The 14971-nt window shown below is 36.5% G+C and overlaps 2 protein-coding genes across 4 annotated transcripts; both read left to right on the forward strand.

The window, feature by feature from the left end:
• The first annotated feature begins 13 nt into the window (after positions 1-13).
• Positions 14-8054, forward strand: LOC149618658 (uncharacterized). Of its 3 annotated transcripts, XM_089855289.1 has the most exons (3): positions 14-72; positions 5418-5559; positions 5642-8054. In XM_089855289.1, the coding sequence occupies exon 3, from the start codon at positions 5776-5778 to the stop codon at positions 7129-7131; it is 1356 nt and encodes a 451-aa protein (XP_089711415.1). In that variant the 5' UTR covers positions 14-72; positions 5418-5559; positions 5642-5775; the 3' UTR covers positions 7132-8054. The 3 variants fall into 3 exon arrangements, with proteins under 3 accessions (XP_089711415.1, XP_089711414.1, XP_089711416.1); XM_089855288.1 differs by having other exon boundaries at positions 5418-8054; XM_089855290.1 differs by lacking the exons at positions 14-72; positions 5418-5559 and adding an exon at positions 4829-4920.
• On the forward strand, positions 146-2081 carry LOC149618659 (uncharacterized). The gene is made up of 2 exons (XM_089855062.1): positions 146-474; positions 573-2081. The coding sequence occupies exon 2, from the start codon at positions 659-661 to the stop codon at positions 1889-1891; it is 1233 nt and encodes a 410-aa protein (XP_089711188.1). The 5' UTR covers positions 146-474; positions 573-658; the 3' UTR covers positions 1892-2081.
• Positions 8055-14971: the final 6917 nt, after the last annotated feature.

Raw genomic sequence — 14971 nt, forward strand, 5'->3', positions numbered from 1 at the left:
ACGGAATAAACTTAAGTAATATTTAAGATACAAACAAATATAAGAAATTGAAACAGTTCAAAGGTAATATTGGTTTATACACCTATAAACGTCCGAACTGCTTACATGCCCGTAAAAACCAGCTAAAGCACTCTTATTTCCGTAGAACGGTTCCCATCCTGACATTATATCAATAAAATCTATTGTTCAATTTAAGTCGGCACTTAAAAATTACCTAAAAATATAAGGCCTCATATGTATCTCTATATTCTTCGGAGCTGTAAGGTTTTCAAAAAAACCCTAGCTCGACATTCCCACACAGGAACAAAAAGAATTTCTTGTTTTAGAATCAGCACTAAATCGAATCATATTAGAGTAATTCTTCTAATCTCAACTTTCATTTAAACAGTATCAAAAACGTCCATCAGAAGAAATAAGAATTCCGTGGCTGCATTCAAATACTGCCATCATATAAGCCTTGAGCCCGATAAATAGGTATATATTTTTTGGCGAATAATTCGAAATCGAAAATCGAACTGAAAAATTGAAAATGGAGATTGCCAAACTGCCAATGATTTCCTTACAACGTCAAGCCCTGACTAAATTCGCCTCGTCAGTCTGGATTAGTGAAAATAAACAATATTTAAAAGATACATGGAACCTCAAAGCAAGAGTTCCAATGTACAACAGAGCAATTGACAAGCTGAAGCGATCCAACATAGCAGCGCATATTAAAGAAATGACCAAGATGATACTGGATGATGTAGGAGGAGAAATATTTAAGTGGCTTCACGAAATCGAAGACCACGTCAACGACACCACCTTGGAGCACCAAGCCGCCAATTTGAGTTGGACCATTGAAGGCCCATTGAATCTACCCAAAATGGCCAGGTTAATACTAGAGAATCAAACCGACCTCGATTTGTCATTCAGTTTTAAAATGGCATGCGAATACGGCTTGGAGGATGTAGTAGTAAAACTTTGGCCACGAGTCAAAGAAGCGGGTCTAGAACGTTTCGACGAAAATGGCAATAATTTTATGCTAAAATACTGGATTTATAAACTAGAAGGACGCTTGCCGGAGATATCAAATTCCACGTCAGTAGCTCGAATGAATCTTGATGGATTGTCAGTTGGTGTGAAGTTTTTACTCGGAAACATTGAGCGATGTAAAATTGAAACAGCAAAATTTCTATTTCATAAATTAAGTACGGAAGGAAAAGCAGAGGCATTGAATATTTTCAAATCAGTGGCTACTACGTTGTTCTACTTCATCAAACAACCACCAGTCTATGAATATTTAATGTGTCAATTAAATTTTGAACAAATATGTGATATCATATCTGAATTAGTTGAACGACCGACACGTTTGTTGTTAAACTCCGATTGCTTAGCATGTCCAAATTCTGAGGTTTTAAAGGCGATTGACCACACCCTAGGCAAGATGAATGGTACTATGGAAGCTACAAATGGCAAAGATTTGATAGAACTTGCTGATGGATCCCTCTGGTTTGTCAGAAATTACAACCGTAGGATTTTGTTCAGATATTGTTGGACCAGATTCCCAAGAGATGAATTAAATAAAGCTATCGAAGATCCTAATTCATGGTTCTTAAAAGATATCTTTCTTAATCTGAGTTACAGAAAAGACGATGCTGAGTCCATTAAAATGGTAATAGATAGCATTGATCCCAAGGTTTTCGCCAAGAACTTTTTAAATAACTACAATTTAGATATTATGATATTTCTGGGTGAATACGACCCGAATCTGTTGAAATATTACCTCGCTCGTAACGTTGACAGTAAGAATTTGGCCAAAGACATAATTGAGATAACAAAGGAAACTTTCGATTTTGAGCATGTTACAGAAAAAATTTTAATTCAGGTTTTTCCTTCGTTGGATACTAATTGAATTGATTAAGTTAGTATGATATTATAATGTGTTGAAATTAGTCAGATTTAAATGCTTTATTATGTTTTCAAGTTAATTAATTCATTTTTGTGAACTTTTCTTTTCGAATTTTGTACTCAATAATTTCACGATAAGACCCTGAAATTAATATTTAATAAATTTGTAAAAATAAAGCCATTTCCAAAACCTTTCCCTAGCGCTACTCATATTAATTTCTATGCGGGTTTTGTGGGCCGGTCTTGAGTACTACGTCACGTCTCTAAACCTAAAGTCTTTCTAACTGTGATTTCATTGGTTGCCAAGATTAGTAACACCACGAGTTCCCATAGTTTAGCGTACGGTGCAACAGGCAGCGAGATTTTTTCATTCCTTATATATCTACAAAAAGACCGTTCTTCTAAGGTATTATGTTATGTTACCTGAACTTTTCCTTTAATAGTACATATCTGCTAGATAAAGGTTTAATAATGTCCTTAGATTAAATAAAATAAATAAATGCTTTTATTCAGGAGCAATCTTTAAGAGTGATTCTTATTTACAAAGATGTCCCTTGGGTTAAATTATTAAAAAGTTATGGTATTTTACAGTGAAATGACCTTACAAATTAATTTCTTTTTAATTTTACACGGAATTTTATTCCGGTAAAATTTAAGAAACGGCACCAAACCCCTGTCCGTGTCCTTGTCCCTGTCCCTGTGCCGGACGCGTCCGCGAAACGAACGCTTACGATGAGAGAGAGAGGGAAACCGGTCGCGTCCGCGAAACGTACGCTTACGATGAGAGAGAGAGATCACTAGCGTACGCGGTGGCGATACGAAGCTCCGCGTAGAGAGAGAACTGCCTGCCTGGTATATTAGTGAGAGGGGGAAGAGGGAGAGGGGGCATCCCGCTCGGAGAGAGAGGAAAGAAAGGTAATTTAAATCTCGCGGGCTTTTTTGAGTGAAGGGAAACAAGATGATAATTTTCGTGCACTACTGCACTTTGTGCGCGTGATACATCAGAGATTATGCTGGATGGTTAGGTTAGGTTCCGTAAAATAGATTATTTGATTCGTATGGTTTTTAAAAATTATACTTTAGTGGGGTGCACAATTTAGTTTCATTAATATTATTTGAAATGTGACGTTAGTAGAAATTAAAGGGATGCACGATTGTGTTTCAGAAATGTTTTTAGTTGTACGATTTATTGGAGATCAACTATACGGGGGGTCACGTGAGCCGTGTAAAATTACTATTAAGGCCCAGCCCTTGGGCCATCTTGTTTAAAAATGTTTATAGAAGTTTCGGTACTACGAGTAAAAGGGGGGCGAAACCGCCGCCGTCACCTAAGGTGTCCGCGAAAAGCACGATGGACCGGGAAATATGACCAAGATACTCCTTACCTCGTACCAGTGTAGGCGCTAGCCTCAGTTTTCAAAACCTCGCGCCATCTATTAATTTATTATGACAATTTTTACGTGTACTTAATCAGTTATAATTATCATAATAAAAACTTCTAGGACTTTAACTATTTAATTAAAATATAAAAACAAAAATTCTAAACAAATGTTTCATCTTTTTTAACGCCAAAAACTCTAAATAGGTGGCATTAGAAACCTTTAACAAATTTCAATGGAAGAAAATGCTGTTTACATGGTTTAAATGGAGAGTTTCATACTTATAGGGAGCTATATATTATTTTCTTATGGTATGAGGTTATATTATGTCAAGAACTATACTCCGAAGTAAAAGTTACTAAAAAAATGTTAGGAAGTGATAGTAAATGACCCTGACGCTATATAAATGAACGAAAATGACGTTGACGCCACTAAGTTTTGGAAACATTACGCGTGGCTCTCAAAATATAATTGCTTTAAATTATTTTAAATATTAATTAAGTATTAGTACTTAGTATTAAAACGTTGATGAATCCAAACCTTTGTTTTTAATTTTAGAAAATAAATTCAACGGACGTGCGAAACGTTAGCGAGCTTATAAAATATGTATTTACAAACTTGTACCATTATTAATTTATCACAAAAATCACTAATGTTGAAATTGTATTTCATTAAAAACAAATGTTTAATTTTTAATACGAGTGGTGTATTTTCTATTGAAGTGAGATTAAGGTTCTTGGAACGTATTTCTGGCTCTCAAATTTGAAAGCCGTGTTTACACGAGACGTTTCTAAACGGCTTCTTATACCGTTATGAAGACAAACTTCGTATTACGGATTCCGAACTAGGCCCAAAAGCCGCCCAAAAAATACGCGATACCCTCGTGGATGTGAGTTGGCCCTAAATTGAGTCGTTAAAGCTAGGTCACGTGGGGAACGAAATTATATCTCCCCGGAGAATCCTGAGTGGAGGGTTTGAAATTTCGCTCATGCGCAAGAAGAGAAAATACGAACTACCCTGATTTTAGTGTCCCTCCGAAGATGGAGGGGGGGGGAGTCATGGTTTTCACTCTCTGCTGAACCTTGAAGGAGAGAGTAATGGAGTGGCAACCCCCATACCTATAGCGTTGCCTCTGTACCCCCACCTACGACAACCTAGTCCTCCCAGCATCCTCCGCGGTTAGGTAGGGTCGTACCGGACCTTAAAAATGGAAGCTAGTTCTCGTAAAAATAAAATGGCGCTACGCGGCAGCACTTAGCAATCGCCTACCGAAGGGTAGAGGCGTGTGCGAGGTACACTGAGAGAGATGCGTTGCCGCAGGTCGCCCATCATCATTTCCAATCCATCTCAACTCCCTTATCCCTGGCTAAGCGAAATGCCGTGTGGAAGGTAAGAGATGGGAATCCATAGTATATGTAGTATTGAAACATATCCATGATGGAAAGATCGAAGTAGAATATTTTTCTGTGAAAATGTAATTATTATATTTTTCAGAAAAACGATTGAAAACAATTATTAAGTTTCTCGAGCAAACGGGGCTATAGATGGCGATAGCGTCTCTAAAGAACGCTCTTTATCATTTCGCCTCTACATGAGCAGGAAAGTGAGAGAAAGAAGTGCGTCATAAGCTACGGGTAAAGAATAAAGTCTGACTGTGAGTGATAATAGTTTTAAGCTAGCTAGCTAATTGGACCAAGTCATCTTGCGACTTATTGTCACTTATCTAACGCCTTTACAATGCATAGAGGGGTGGTGGCTAGCCCCTATGCCACAGCTAACCGACAGCGCCCTATACTAACTATTACCGTTAACCTCTGCAAGTTTTGATGGAAAGGAGAAACCGGGTTAGACCGCGGAGGAAAACTCCTTTAACAAGGGGGGAGAGAACTTGCAAACTCTACGCAGAAGGATTTCTTCCCAGATTTTTCACCCGGTGCCACAGTCCGGGATCGAACCCGGGATCCTCTTGCTGCGAGGCGAAAGCGCTAACCGCTACGCCACCCCATATTGTATGTTTATTGGCGTCGGTGGGATAAAATTAAAATAGCTGATGAGTTAACAATAGTTCGTCACTACAAAGATTAAACGAGGAATAAACTATAGTAATATTTAAGATACAAACAAATATAAGAAATTGAGACAGATAAATAGGTTTACCTACATCTATAAACGTCCTGGCTGACTGCTTATCAACGCCCACGCTCTATATGAGTCTTTCATCTCGTTTTATCAAAAGCATAGGAAAGTTATTAGCATTAGCAGCTACTTTCCATTTAAAATATAATGAATGACGGTACAAATTTCTTGTTTTAGAATCAGCACTAAAACGACTCATATTAGCGTAATTCTTCTAATTTCAACTTTCATTTGAACAGTATCAAAAACGCCCATCAGAAGAAATAAGAATTCCGTGGCTGCATTCAAATACTGCCATCTTCTAAGCCCTGAGCCCGACGACATATTTGTTGGCATTTAATTCGTAATCGAAAATCGTACTGAAAAATTGAAAATGGAGATTGCCAAACTGCCAATGATTTCCTTGCAACGTCAAGCCCTGACTAATTTCGCCTCGTCAGTAATGATTAGTGCAAATAAAAAATATTTACGAGTTCCACGGCACGGCCTAGCAATTGACAAGCTGGAGCGATCCAACATAACAGCACATATTAAAGAAATGACCATGATGATACTGGATGATGTAGGAGATGAAATATTTTATTGGCTTCACGAAATCAAAGACCACGTCAACGACACCACCTTGGAGCACCAAGTCGCCAATTTGAGTTGGACCATTGAAGGACCATTGAATCGACCCAAGATGGCCAGGTTAATACTAGAGAATCAAACCGACCTCGATTTGTCCTTCAGTTTTAAAATGGCATGCGAATACGGCTTGGAGGATGTTGTAGTGGAACTCTGGCCACGACTTAAAAAAGTGGGTCTAGAAAGTTTCGATGAATATGGCATTAATTTTATGCTAAAATACTGGATTTATAAACTAGAAGGACGCTTGCTGGACATAACACGTTGCATGACAGCACTTCGAATGTATCTTGATACAATGTCAGTGGGTGTGAAGTTTTTACTTGGAACTCTTGATCTATGTAAAATTGAAACAGCAAAATTTATATTTAATAATTTAAGTGCGGAAGGAAAAGCGGAGGCCTTGAATATTTTCAAATCAGCGGCTACTCGCTTGCACACCTTCATCAGTCCATCAGTCTATGAATATTTAATGTGCCAATTAAATTTTGAACAAATATGTGATATCATATCTGAATTAGTTGAACCACGCCCGACAAATTTGTTGTTAAAGACGGATTGCTTAGCATACCCAAATTCTTTGGTTTTAAAGGCGATAGACTACAGCATAGTCAAGATGACTGGTACCATGGAAGCTACAAATGGCAATGATTTGGTAGAACTTGCTGATGGAACTCTCTGCTTCGTCAGAGATTACAACCGTAGGATTTTGTTCAGATATTCTTGGACCAGATTCCCAAGAGAAGAATTAAATAAAGCTATCGAAGATCCTAATTCATGGTTCTTAAGTAAAATCTTTCATAATCTGAGTAACAGAAGAGATGCTGCTGAGTCCATAAAAATGGTAATAGATAGCATTGATCCCAAGATTTTCGCCAAGAACTTTTTAAATAACTACAATTTAGATATTATGATATCTTTGGGTGAATGCGACACGAATCTGTTGAAATATTACCTCACTCGTTACGTTGACAGTAAGAATTTGGCCAAAGTCATAATTAAGATAACAAGGAACTCTTTCAATTTTGAGCGCGTTAGAGAAAAAATTTCTGCTGTTTTAATTCAACTTTTTCCTTCGTTGGATCCCAATTGCATTGATTAAGTTAGTATGACCATAAGAAAATAATATATAGCTCCCTATAAGTATGAAAAGTAGTACATTTTCATACTACAGCATTTGATTCCAAATTTGGGGCGCTTACGCTTTTACGCCCCGTGGGAGAAGTTTCGGTACTACGAGTATAAGGGGGGGGGGCGAAACCGCCGCCGCCACCCAAGATGTCCGCGAAAAGCACGATGGACCGGGAAATATGACCAAGATACTCCTTACCTCGTACCAGTGTAGGCGCTAGCCTCAGTTTTCAAAATCTCGCGCCATCTATTAATTTATTATGATAATTTTGACATGCACTTAATCAGTTATAATTATCATAATAAAAACTTCTAGGACTTTAACTATTTAATTAAAATATAAAAACAAAAATTCTAAAGAAATATTTCATCTTTTTTAACGCCAAAAACTCTTAATAGGTGCCATTTGAAACTTTTTACAAATTTCAATGGAAATGCTGTTTATATGGCTTAAATGGAGAGTTTCATACTTATAGGGAGCTATATATTATTTTCTTAAGGTATGACGTTATATTATGTCAAGAACTATATACCGAAGAAAAAGTTACTCAAAAAAATGTTAAGAAGTGATAGAAAATGGCCCTGACGCTATCACTTTAATATAAATGAATGAAAATGACGTTGACGCCACTGGGTATTCGAAACGTTACGCGTAGCTTTCAAAATATGATTGCTTTAAATTATTTTGAATTTTAATTAAGTATTAGTACTTCGTATTAAAACGTTGATAAATCCAAATCTTTGTTTTCAATTTTAGAAAATAAATTCAACGAGCGCGGGGAACGTTAGTGAGCTTATAAAATATATATTTACAAACTTGTACCATTATTAATTTATCACAAAACTCACTAATGTTGAAATTGTATTTCATTAAAAATAAATGTTTAATTTCTAATACGAGTGGTGTATTTTCTATTGAAGTGAGATTAAGGTTCTTGGAACGTATTTCTGGCTCTCAAATTTGAAAGCAGTGTTTACACGAGACGTTTCTAAACGGCTTCCTATACCGTTATGGAGATAAACTTCGTACTACGGATTCCGAACTAGGCCAAAAAGCTGCCCACCAAATACGCGATGGTATGTTATCGATTGGGCGTGTTATCAAAACAGCATTGTCCAAAACGGCTTTTTCATAAACGCGTTTGCCATTATAGCCATTTCTCGTTTTAGCGCATTTTGATTACAGCGTTTATATCTTGAGCGTACGAAAGTACGCCTTTTCCAAAATATTGTTGTTTATCTTCATTAACTTCCCAAAATAATATGCCTTTTCCAAAAAATTATATTTTATATTTACTTCCGATATAACATTACTCCATTTTGCATAATATTGTTCTTTGTCCTATATACTTAATATAATAGATATTTCAATCCCTATCAGTTTGGGCGGAAACAGGCCAAACAGCAACCGCTGTTTTGAGAAACGCGGAAACAGCAACCGCGGTTTTGCAAACCGCTGTTTTAGGAACCGCTTTATTCCAAAACGCTCTTTTGAAAACCGCTGTTTTAGGAACCGCTTTATTCCAAAACGCTCTTTTGAAAACCGCTGTTTTAGGAACCGCTTTATTCCAAAACGCTCTTTTGAAAACCGCTGTTTTAGGAACCGCTTTATTCCAAAACGCTCTTTTGAAAACCGCTGTTTTAGGAACCGCTTTATTCTAAAACGCTCTTTTGAAAACCGCTGTTTTAGGAACCGCTTTATTCCAAAACGCTCTTTTGAAAACCGCTGTTTTAGGAACCGCTTTATTCCAAAACGCTCTTTTGAAAACCGCTGTTTTAGGAACCGCTTTATTCCAAAACGCTCTTTTGAAAACCGCTGTTTTAGGAACCGCTTTATTCTAAAACGCTCTTTTGAAAACCGCTGTTTTAGGAACCGCTTTATTCCAAAACGCTCTTTTGAAAACCGCTGTTTTAGGAACCGCTTTATTCCAAAACGCTCTTTTGAAAACCGCTGTTTTAGGAACCGCTTTATTCCAAAACGCTCTTTTGAAAACCGCTGTTTTAGGAACCGCTTTATTCCAAAACGCTCTTTTGAAAACCGGTCAACTACCCGTGAACCATACGCGATACCCTCGTGGATGTGAGTTGGCCCTAAATTGAGTCGTTACTAAATAGGCTACGTGGGGAACGAAATTATATCTCCCCGGAGAATCCTGAGTGGAGGGTTTGAAATTTCGTTCATGCGCAAGAAGAGAAAATACGAATTTCCTCAGAAGATGGAAGGGGGGGGGGCATATATTTTTTTTTTCTCTGCTGAGCGAAAAACCGTGTGGAAGGTAAGAGATGGGAATCCATAATATGTAATATTTATATATATATCCATGATGGAGAGATCGAAATAGAATATTTTGCTGTTAAACATGCTAAGTGATATTTTACGAGAAAATCTAATTATATTTTTCAGAAAAATTCAGGAATTTGCTAAACGATTGAAAACAATTATAAAGTTTATCATTTCACCTCTACATTAGCGGAGGAGTGAGATAAAGAAGTGCGTCATAAGCTACGGATAAAGAATAGTCTGACTGCGAGTGATAATAGTTGTGTGTTTATTGGCGTCGGTTGGATAAAATTAAGATAGTTGATGAGTTATCTATAATTTGTAAGTACAAATATCAGGCGCGGAACAATTACAAAACAAACAAATTAAGAAATTGAAACAGTTCAAAGGTAATATTGGTTTATCAACATCTATAAACGTCCTTATCAACGCGCACCTTCATTGCGTGTTATCAAAAGCATAGAAAACGTATAAGCAGCGTAACTCTTCTAATTTCAACTTTCATTTGAACAGTATCAAAAACGCCCGTCAGAAGAAATAAGAACTCCGTTGCTGCATTCAAATACTGGCATCTATTAAGCCTTGTGCCCGACGACAGCGAATTTTTGGCGAATAATTCGTAATCGCAAATCGTACTGAAAACATTGAGAATGGAGGTTGCCAAACTGCCAATGATTTCTTTACAACGTCAAGCCCTGACTAAATTCGCCTCGTCAATCTGGATCAGTGCAAATAAACAATATTTAAGAGAGTCATGGAACCAAAGAGCAATTTCCAAGCTGGAGCGATCCAACATAGCAGCGCATATTAAAGAAATGACCATGATGATACTGGATGATGTAGGAGATGAAATATATTATTGGCTTCACGAAATCAAAGACCACGTCAACGACACCACCTTGGAGCACCAAGTCGCCAATTTGAGTTGGACCATTGAAGGACCATTGAATCGACCCAAGATGGCCAGGTTAATACTAGAGAATCAAACCGACCTCGATTTGTCATTCAGTTTTAAAATGGCATGCACGTACTGTTTGGAGGATGTAGTAGTGAAACTTTGGCCAAGATTTAAAGAAGTGGGTCTAGAATGTTTCGACGAATATGACCATAATTTTATGCTGCAATATTGGATTTATAAACTAGACGGAATCTTGCCGGAGATATCAGATTGCATGCCAGAACTTTCTATGTACCTTGATACAATGTCAGTGGGTGTGAAGTTTCTACTTGGAAACCTTCGTCTATGTAAAATTGAAACAGCAAAATTTCTATTTAATAATTTAAGTGAGGAAGGTAAAGCGGAGGCCTTGAATATTTTCAAATCAGAGGCTACTCGTTTGTACATCTCTACCGACCCATCAGTCTATGAATATTTAATGTGCCAATTAAATTCTGAACAAATATGTGAAATCATATCTGAATTAGTTGAAACACCGACAGATTTGTTGTTAAAGACGGATATCTTAGCATGTCCAAATTCCGAGGTTTTAAAGGCGATTGACCACAGCTTAAGCAAGATGAATGGTACCATGGAACCTACAAATGGCAATGATTTGGTAGAATTTGCTAATGGAGCTCTCTGGTTTGTCAGACATTACAACTGTAGGATTTTGTTCAGATACTGTTGGACCAGATTCCCAAAAGAAGAATTAAATAAAGCTATCGAAGATCCTGATTCATGGTTTTTAAGTCAAAAGTTTTGTTTTCTGAGTTACAGCTACGACGCTGATGAGTTCATTAAAATGGTAATAGATAGCATTGATCCCAAGGTTTTCGCCAAGAACTTTTTAAATTACAACAATTTAGATATTATGATATCTTTGGGTCGAAGCGACACGAATTTGTTGAAATATTACCTCACTCGTAACGTTGACAGTAAGAATTTGGCCAAAGTCATAATTGAGATAACAACACTCTAAGAAATGGAAGTGTTAAAAAGGTGTCTAAACGGTGTAAACACCGTAAAAACACCCATAAGAGTGTTTTATTACCTTGAGTTTTTAGAGGCCAATTTAAAGTGTAAATTCGGTGTAAAATAACACTATTAAAACACCGTTCGAAATTGAACATGAAAAATTATAATACTGCTGGTTTCTTGAATAAGGTCTTTCATTTATTTTTCATTAATGTTTTAATATTAAAGTCAATACAAACAGTAAAAAATTATTGAAAAACGTACTTGTTAAACCTTTTTTTAAAGATGATATTCATGAAAGAAAACAGCTTTATCCTTTAAATAAAATTAACAAAGAAATTGGTAATCTGGCGGTGTTGTACCTTCATAAAACTATGCTAAACGTGTTAGGCGACACTCTTACAGGTGTTAAGCGATACTCTTAAAAAACGAGACTAGGTTAGGTACTGGCCTCACAGTACTGGCCAAAGTGGGGCACTTGCTTTTGTGACATGTTTTATCATTAATTTGAGAAAAATTAGAGTACTAAATGGATTTTTTTTTGTAAAATCTGTAGTGCAAATTAGATTAAACGCGTTTCTGGTGCTCGAAAAACTCTTAGTGAAAAGAGATTATTAAATTTAACAAGAACGTCTATATCTACTGCTTGAATATTATAGCCTCCAAAACTAATTTAATACCCTATGCAATTGTACGAATTGAAAACTTTCTGCTTTTTTCAGAAGTTTATAAACCCGTTTCAATGACTTTATATGCAACAACCCTCGCTTAAAGAGGTATAGTTCTGCATGTGAGAACTTTCCTCCCTATAGGTGATGAAGTTCTCTCAAGATGGAACCCTGCTATGAATATAGCATTGATTGCTAATAATACTGCGGAATGGCGGATAATCAAAATTTGATTAAACAGGAATACCATACTCGATATTTGAGTTATGCCTCATGAGTGGTCAAAATGTAGCTACTATAGTGTTTTTTACGTCAGCGGTTTTGCTCTTAAGTCTAGGAAAAGTACTAGAATTTCTACTATTATCCTACCAAATAATCTCCCACTCTTAAAGGTGTTACGCGACACTCTTAAAGGTGTTACGCGACACTCTGAAAGGTGCTATGCCGCACCCTTTAAGGAGTTGCACAACACTAATATGAGAGTAAAAATTCACTTTCAGTGCGATATAAGAGTTAAAAAGGTGTTAAACTGCACCTCTGTTGCACAATTTTATACTTATCTTTGCCACCAATTGCTCAAATAAGTGTTATTAAACCCTTTCAGGGGTGTAAATGTACACCTGTAACGGTGTCAAATTTGGACCCATATAAAGTACTTATAAAGGTGTTAAATCACACTCCAATTTCTTAGAGTGAAGGAACTCTTCCAATTTTGAGAGTGTTAGGGAAAAAATTTCTGATGTTTTAATTCAGCTTTTCCCTTCGTTGGATCCCAACTGCATTGATTAAGATAGTATGACGTTCTATTATGTAAAGAACTATATTCTTAAGTATTAGTTACTTAAGAAAAATGAAAAGAAGTGATAGAAAATGACCCTGACGCTATCACTTTAATATAAATGAACAAAGATGACATTGACGACAATAATTTTTGGAAACATTTCGTGTGGCTCTCAAAATATGATTACTTTAAATTATTTCAAATATTAATTAAATATTAGTACTACGTATTAAAACGTTAATGAATCCTAACCTTTGTTCTGAATTTTAGAACTAAATTAAACGGGCGTGCGGAACGTTATCGAGCTTAAAAAATACATATTTACAAACTTGTACCATTATTAATTTATCACAAAAATCACTAATGTTGAAATTGTATTTCATTAAAAACAAATGTTTACTTTTTAATACGAGTGGAGTATTTTGTATTGAAGTGAGATTAAGGTTCTTGGAACGTATTTCGGGCTCTCAAATTTTAAAGCAGTGTTTACACGAGACGTTTCTAAACGGCTTCCTATACCGATATGGAGATAAACTTCGTACTACGGATTCCGAACTAGGCCAAAAAGCTGCCCACCAAATACGCGATACCCTCGTGGATGTGAGTTGGCCATAAATTGAGTCGTTAGTAGCTAGGTCACGTGGGGAACGAAATTATATCTCCCCGGAGAATCCTGAGTGGAGGGTTTGAAATTTCGCTCATGCGCAAGAAGAGAAAATACGAACTACCCTGATTTTAGTCTCCCTCAGAAGATGGTAGGGGAGGCATATATTTTTTTCTGCTGAACGGGGCGCCCACTAAGCGAAATACCGTGTGGAAGGTAAGAGATAGGGATCCATAATATCAGAAGTTAATGACTTCTTATCCTGGGAAGCATTGGACACTAAGGCTTTATATAGTATCCATCTCTGCTAGTCAAAATTGCCTATGGCAATCGTAAAAGAGGGTCGAAAGTTTCCTCCCCACTAGGAAAACGATATAATCTACTGAAAAAAATCCCACGCCGAGAGGCTGTGGCACTCAAACTGTGGGGCGTGTTCAAAACCTCTTCAGCGCCAATCGTTGAAAACCCGTCTGGCTAGAACTCTATGAAAATCTATTAAAATCCGTGGGCCTAGGACCCCACACTAGTTTGACCGGAATTTCTAGCAAAATCTGTTAACAGCTGTTCTTGTCACCGTTTCTGATTCGTTACCTCAAACCACAGAACACACCTTAAAGTTTCGTTACTTTCCCGCTGCTGGCGCGCCAATCAGCCTGCCAGCTCAAAATGATATTTCATGAGAAAATTTAATTATTATATTTTTTTCAGGAAGGTTTAGGAATTTGCAAAACTATTGTAATCAATTTGAAACTTTCACGTGTAATCTTATTACGCCTCTACATTATCAGGAGAGTGAGATAAAGAAGTGCGTCATAAGCTACGGATTAAAAAAGAATAGTCTGACTGAGTGATAATAATTGTATGTTTATTGGCGTAACTCTTAAGTGTTAAAAAGGTGTTAAAACGGTGTAAACACCGTAAAAACACCCAAAAGAGTGTTTTATTACCTTGAGTTTTTAGAGGCCAATTTAAAGTGTAAATTCGGTGTAAAATAACACTATTAAAACACCGTTCGAAATTAAACATGAAAAATTATATTACTGCGGGTTTCTTAAATAAGGTCTTTCATTTATTTTTCATTAATGTTTTAATATTAAAGTCAATACAAACAGTAAAAAATTATTGAAAAACGTACTTGTTAAACCTTTTTTTAAAGATGATATTCATGAAAGAAAACAGTTTTATCCTTTAAATAAAATTAACAAAGAAATTGGTAATCTGGCGGTGTTGTACCTTCATAAAACTATGCTAAACGTGTTAGGCGACACTCTTACAGGTGTTAAGCGATACTCTTAAAAAACGAGACTAGGTTAGATACTGGCCTCACAGTAGGGCCGGCTTGAGAAGCCAAAGTGGGGCACTTGCTTTTGTGACATGTTTTATCATTTTGAGAAAAATTAGGGTACTAAATGGATTTTTTTTTGTAAAATCTGTAGTGCAAATTAGATTAAACGCGTTTCTGGTGCTCGAAAAACTCTTAGTGAAAAGAGATTATTAAATTTAACAAGAACGTCTATATCTACTGCTTGAATAGTATAGCCTCCAAAACTAATTTAATACCC

This window comes from Phalangium opilio, unplaced genomic scaffold (assembly GCF_054372755.1).
Source record: "Phalangium opilio isolate 3A_F unplaced genomic scaffold, DU_Popi_V2 ptg000209l_1, whole genome shotgun sequence".
Taxonomy (NCBI): domain Eukaryota; kingdom Metazoa; phylum Arthropoda; class Arachnida; order Opiliones; family Phalangiidae; genus Phalangium; species Phalangium opilio.

Excerpts from the sequence above, each read along its gene's own strand:
- LOC149618659 (XM_089855062.1), top strand. The coding sequence starts at position 659 with ATGTACAACAGAGCAATTGACAAGCTGAAGCGATCCAACATAGCAGCG.
- LOC149618658 (XM_089855288.1), top strand. The coding sequence starts at position 5,776 with ATGGAGATTGCCAAACTGCCAATGATTTCCTTGCAACGTCAAGCCCTG.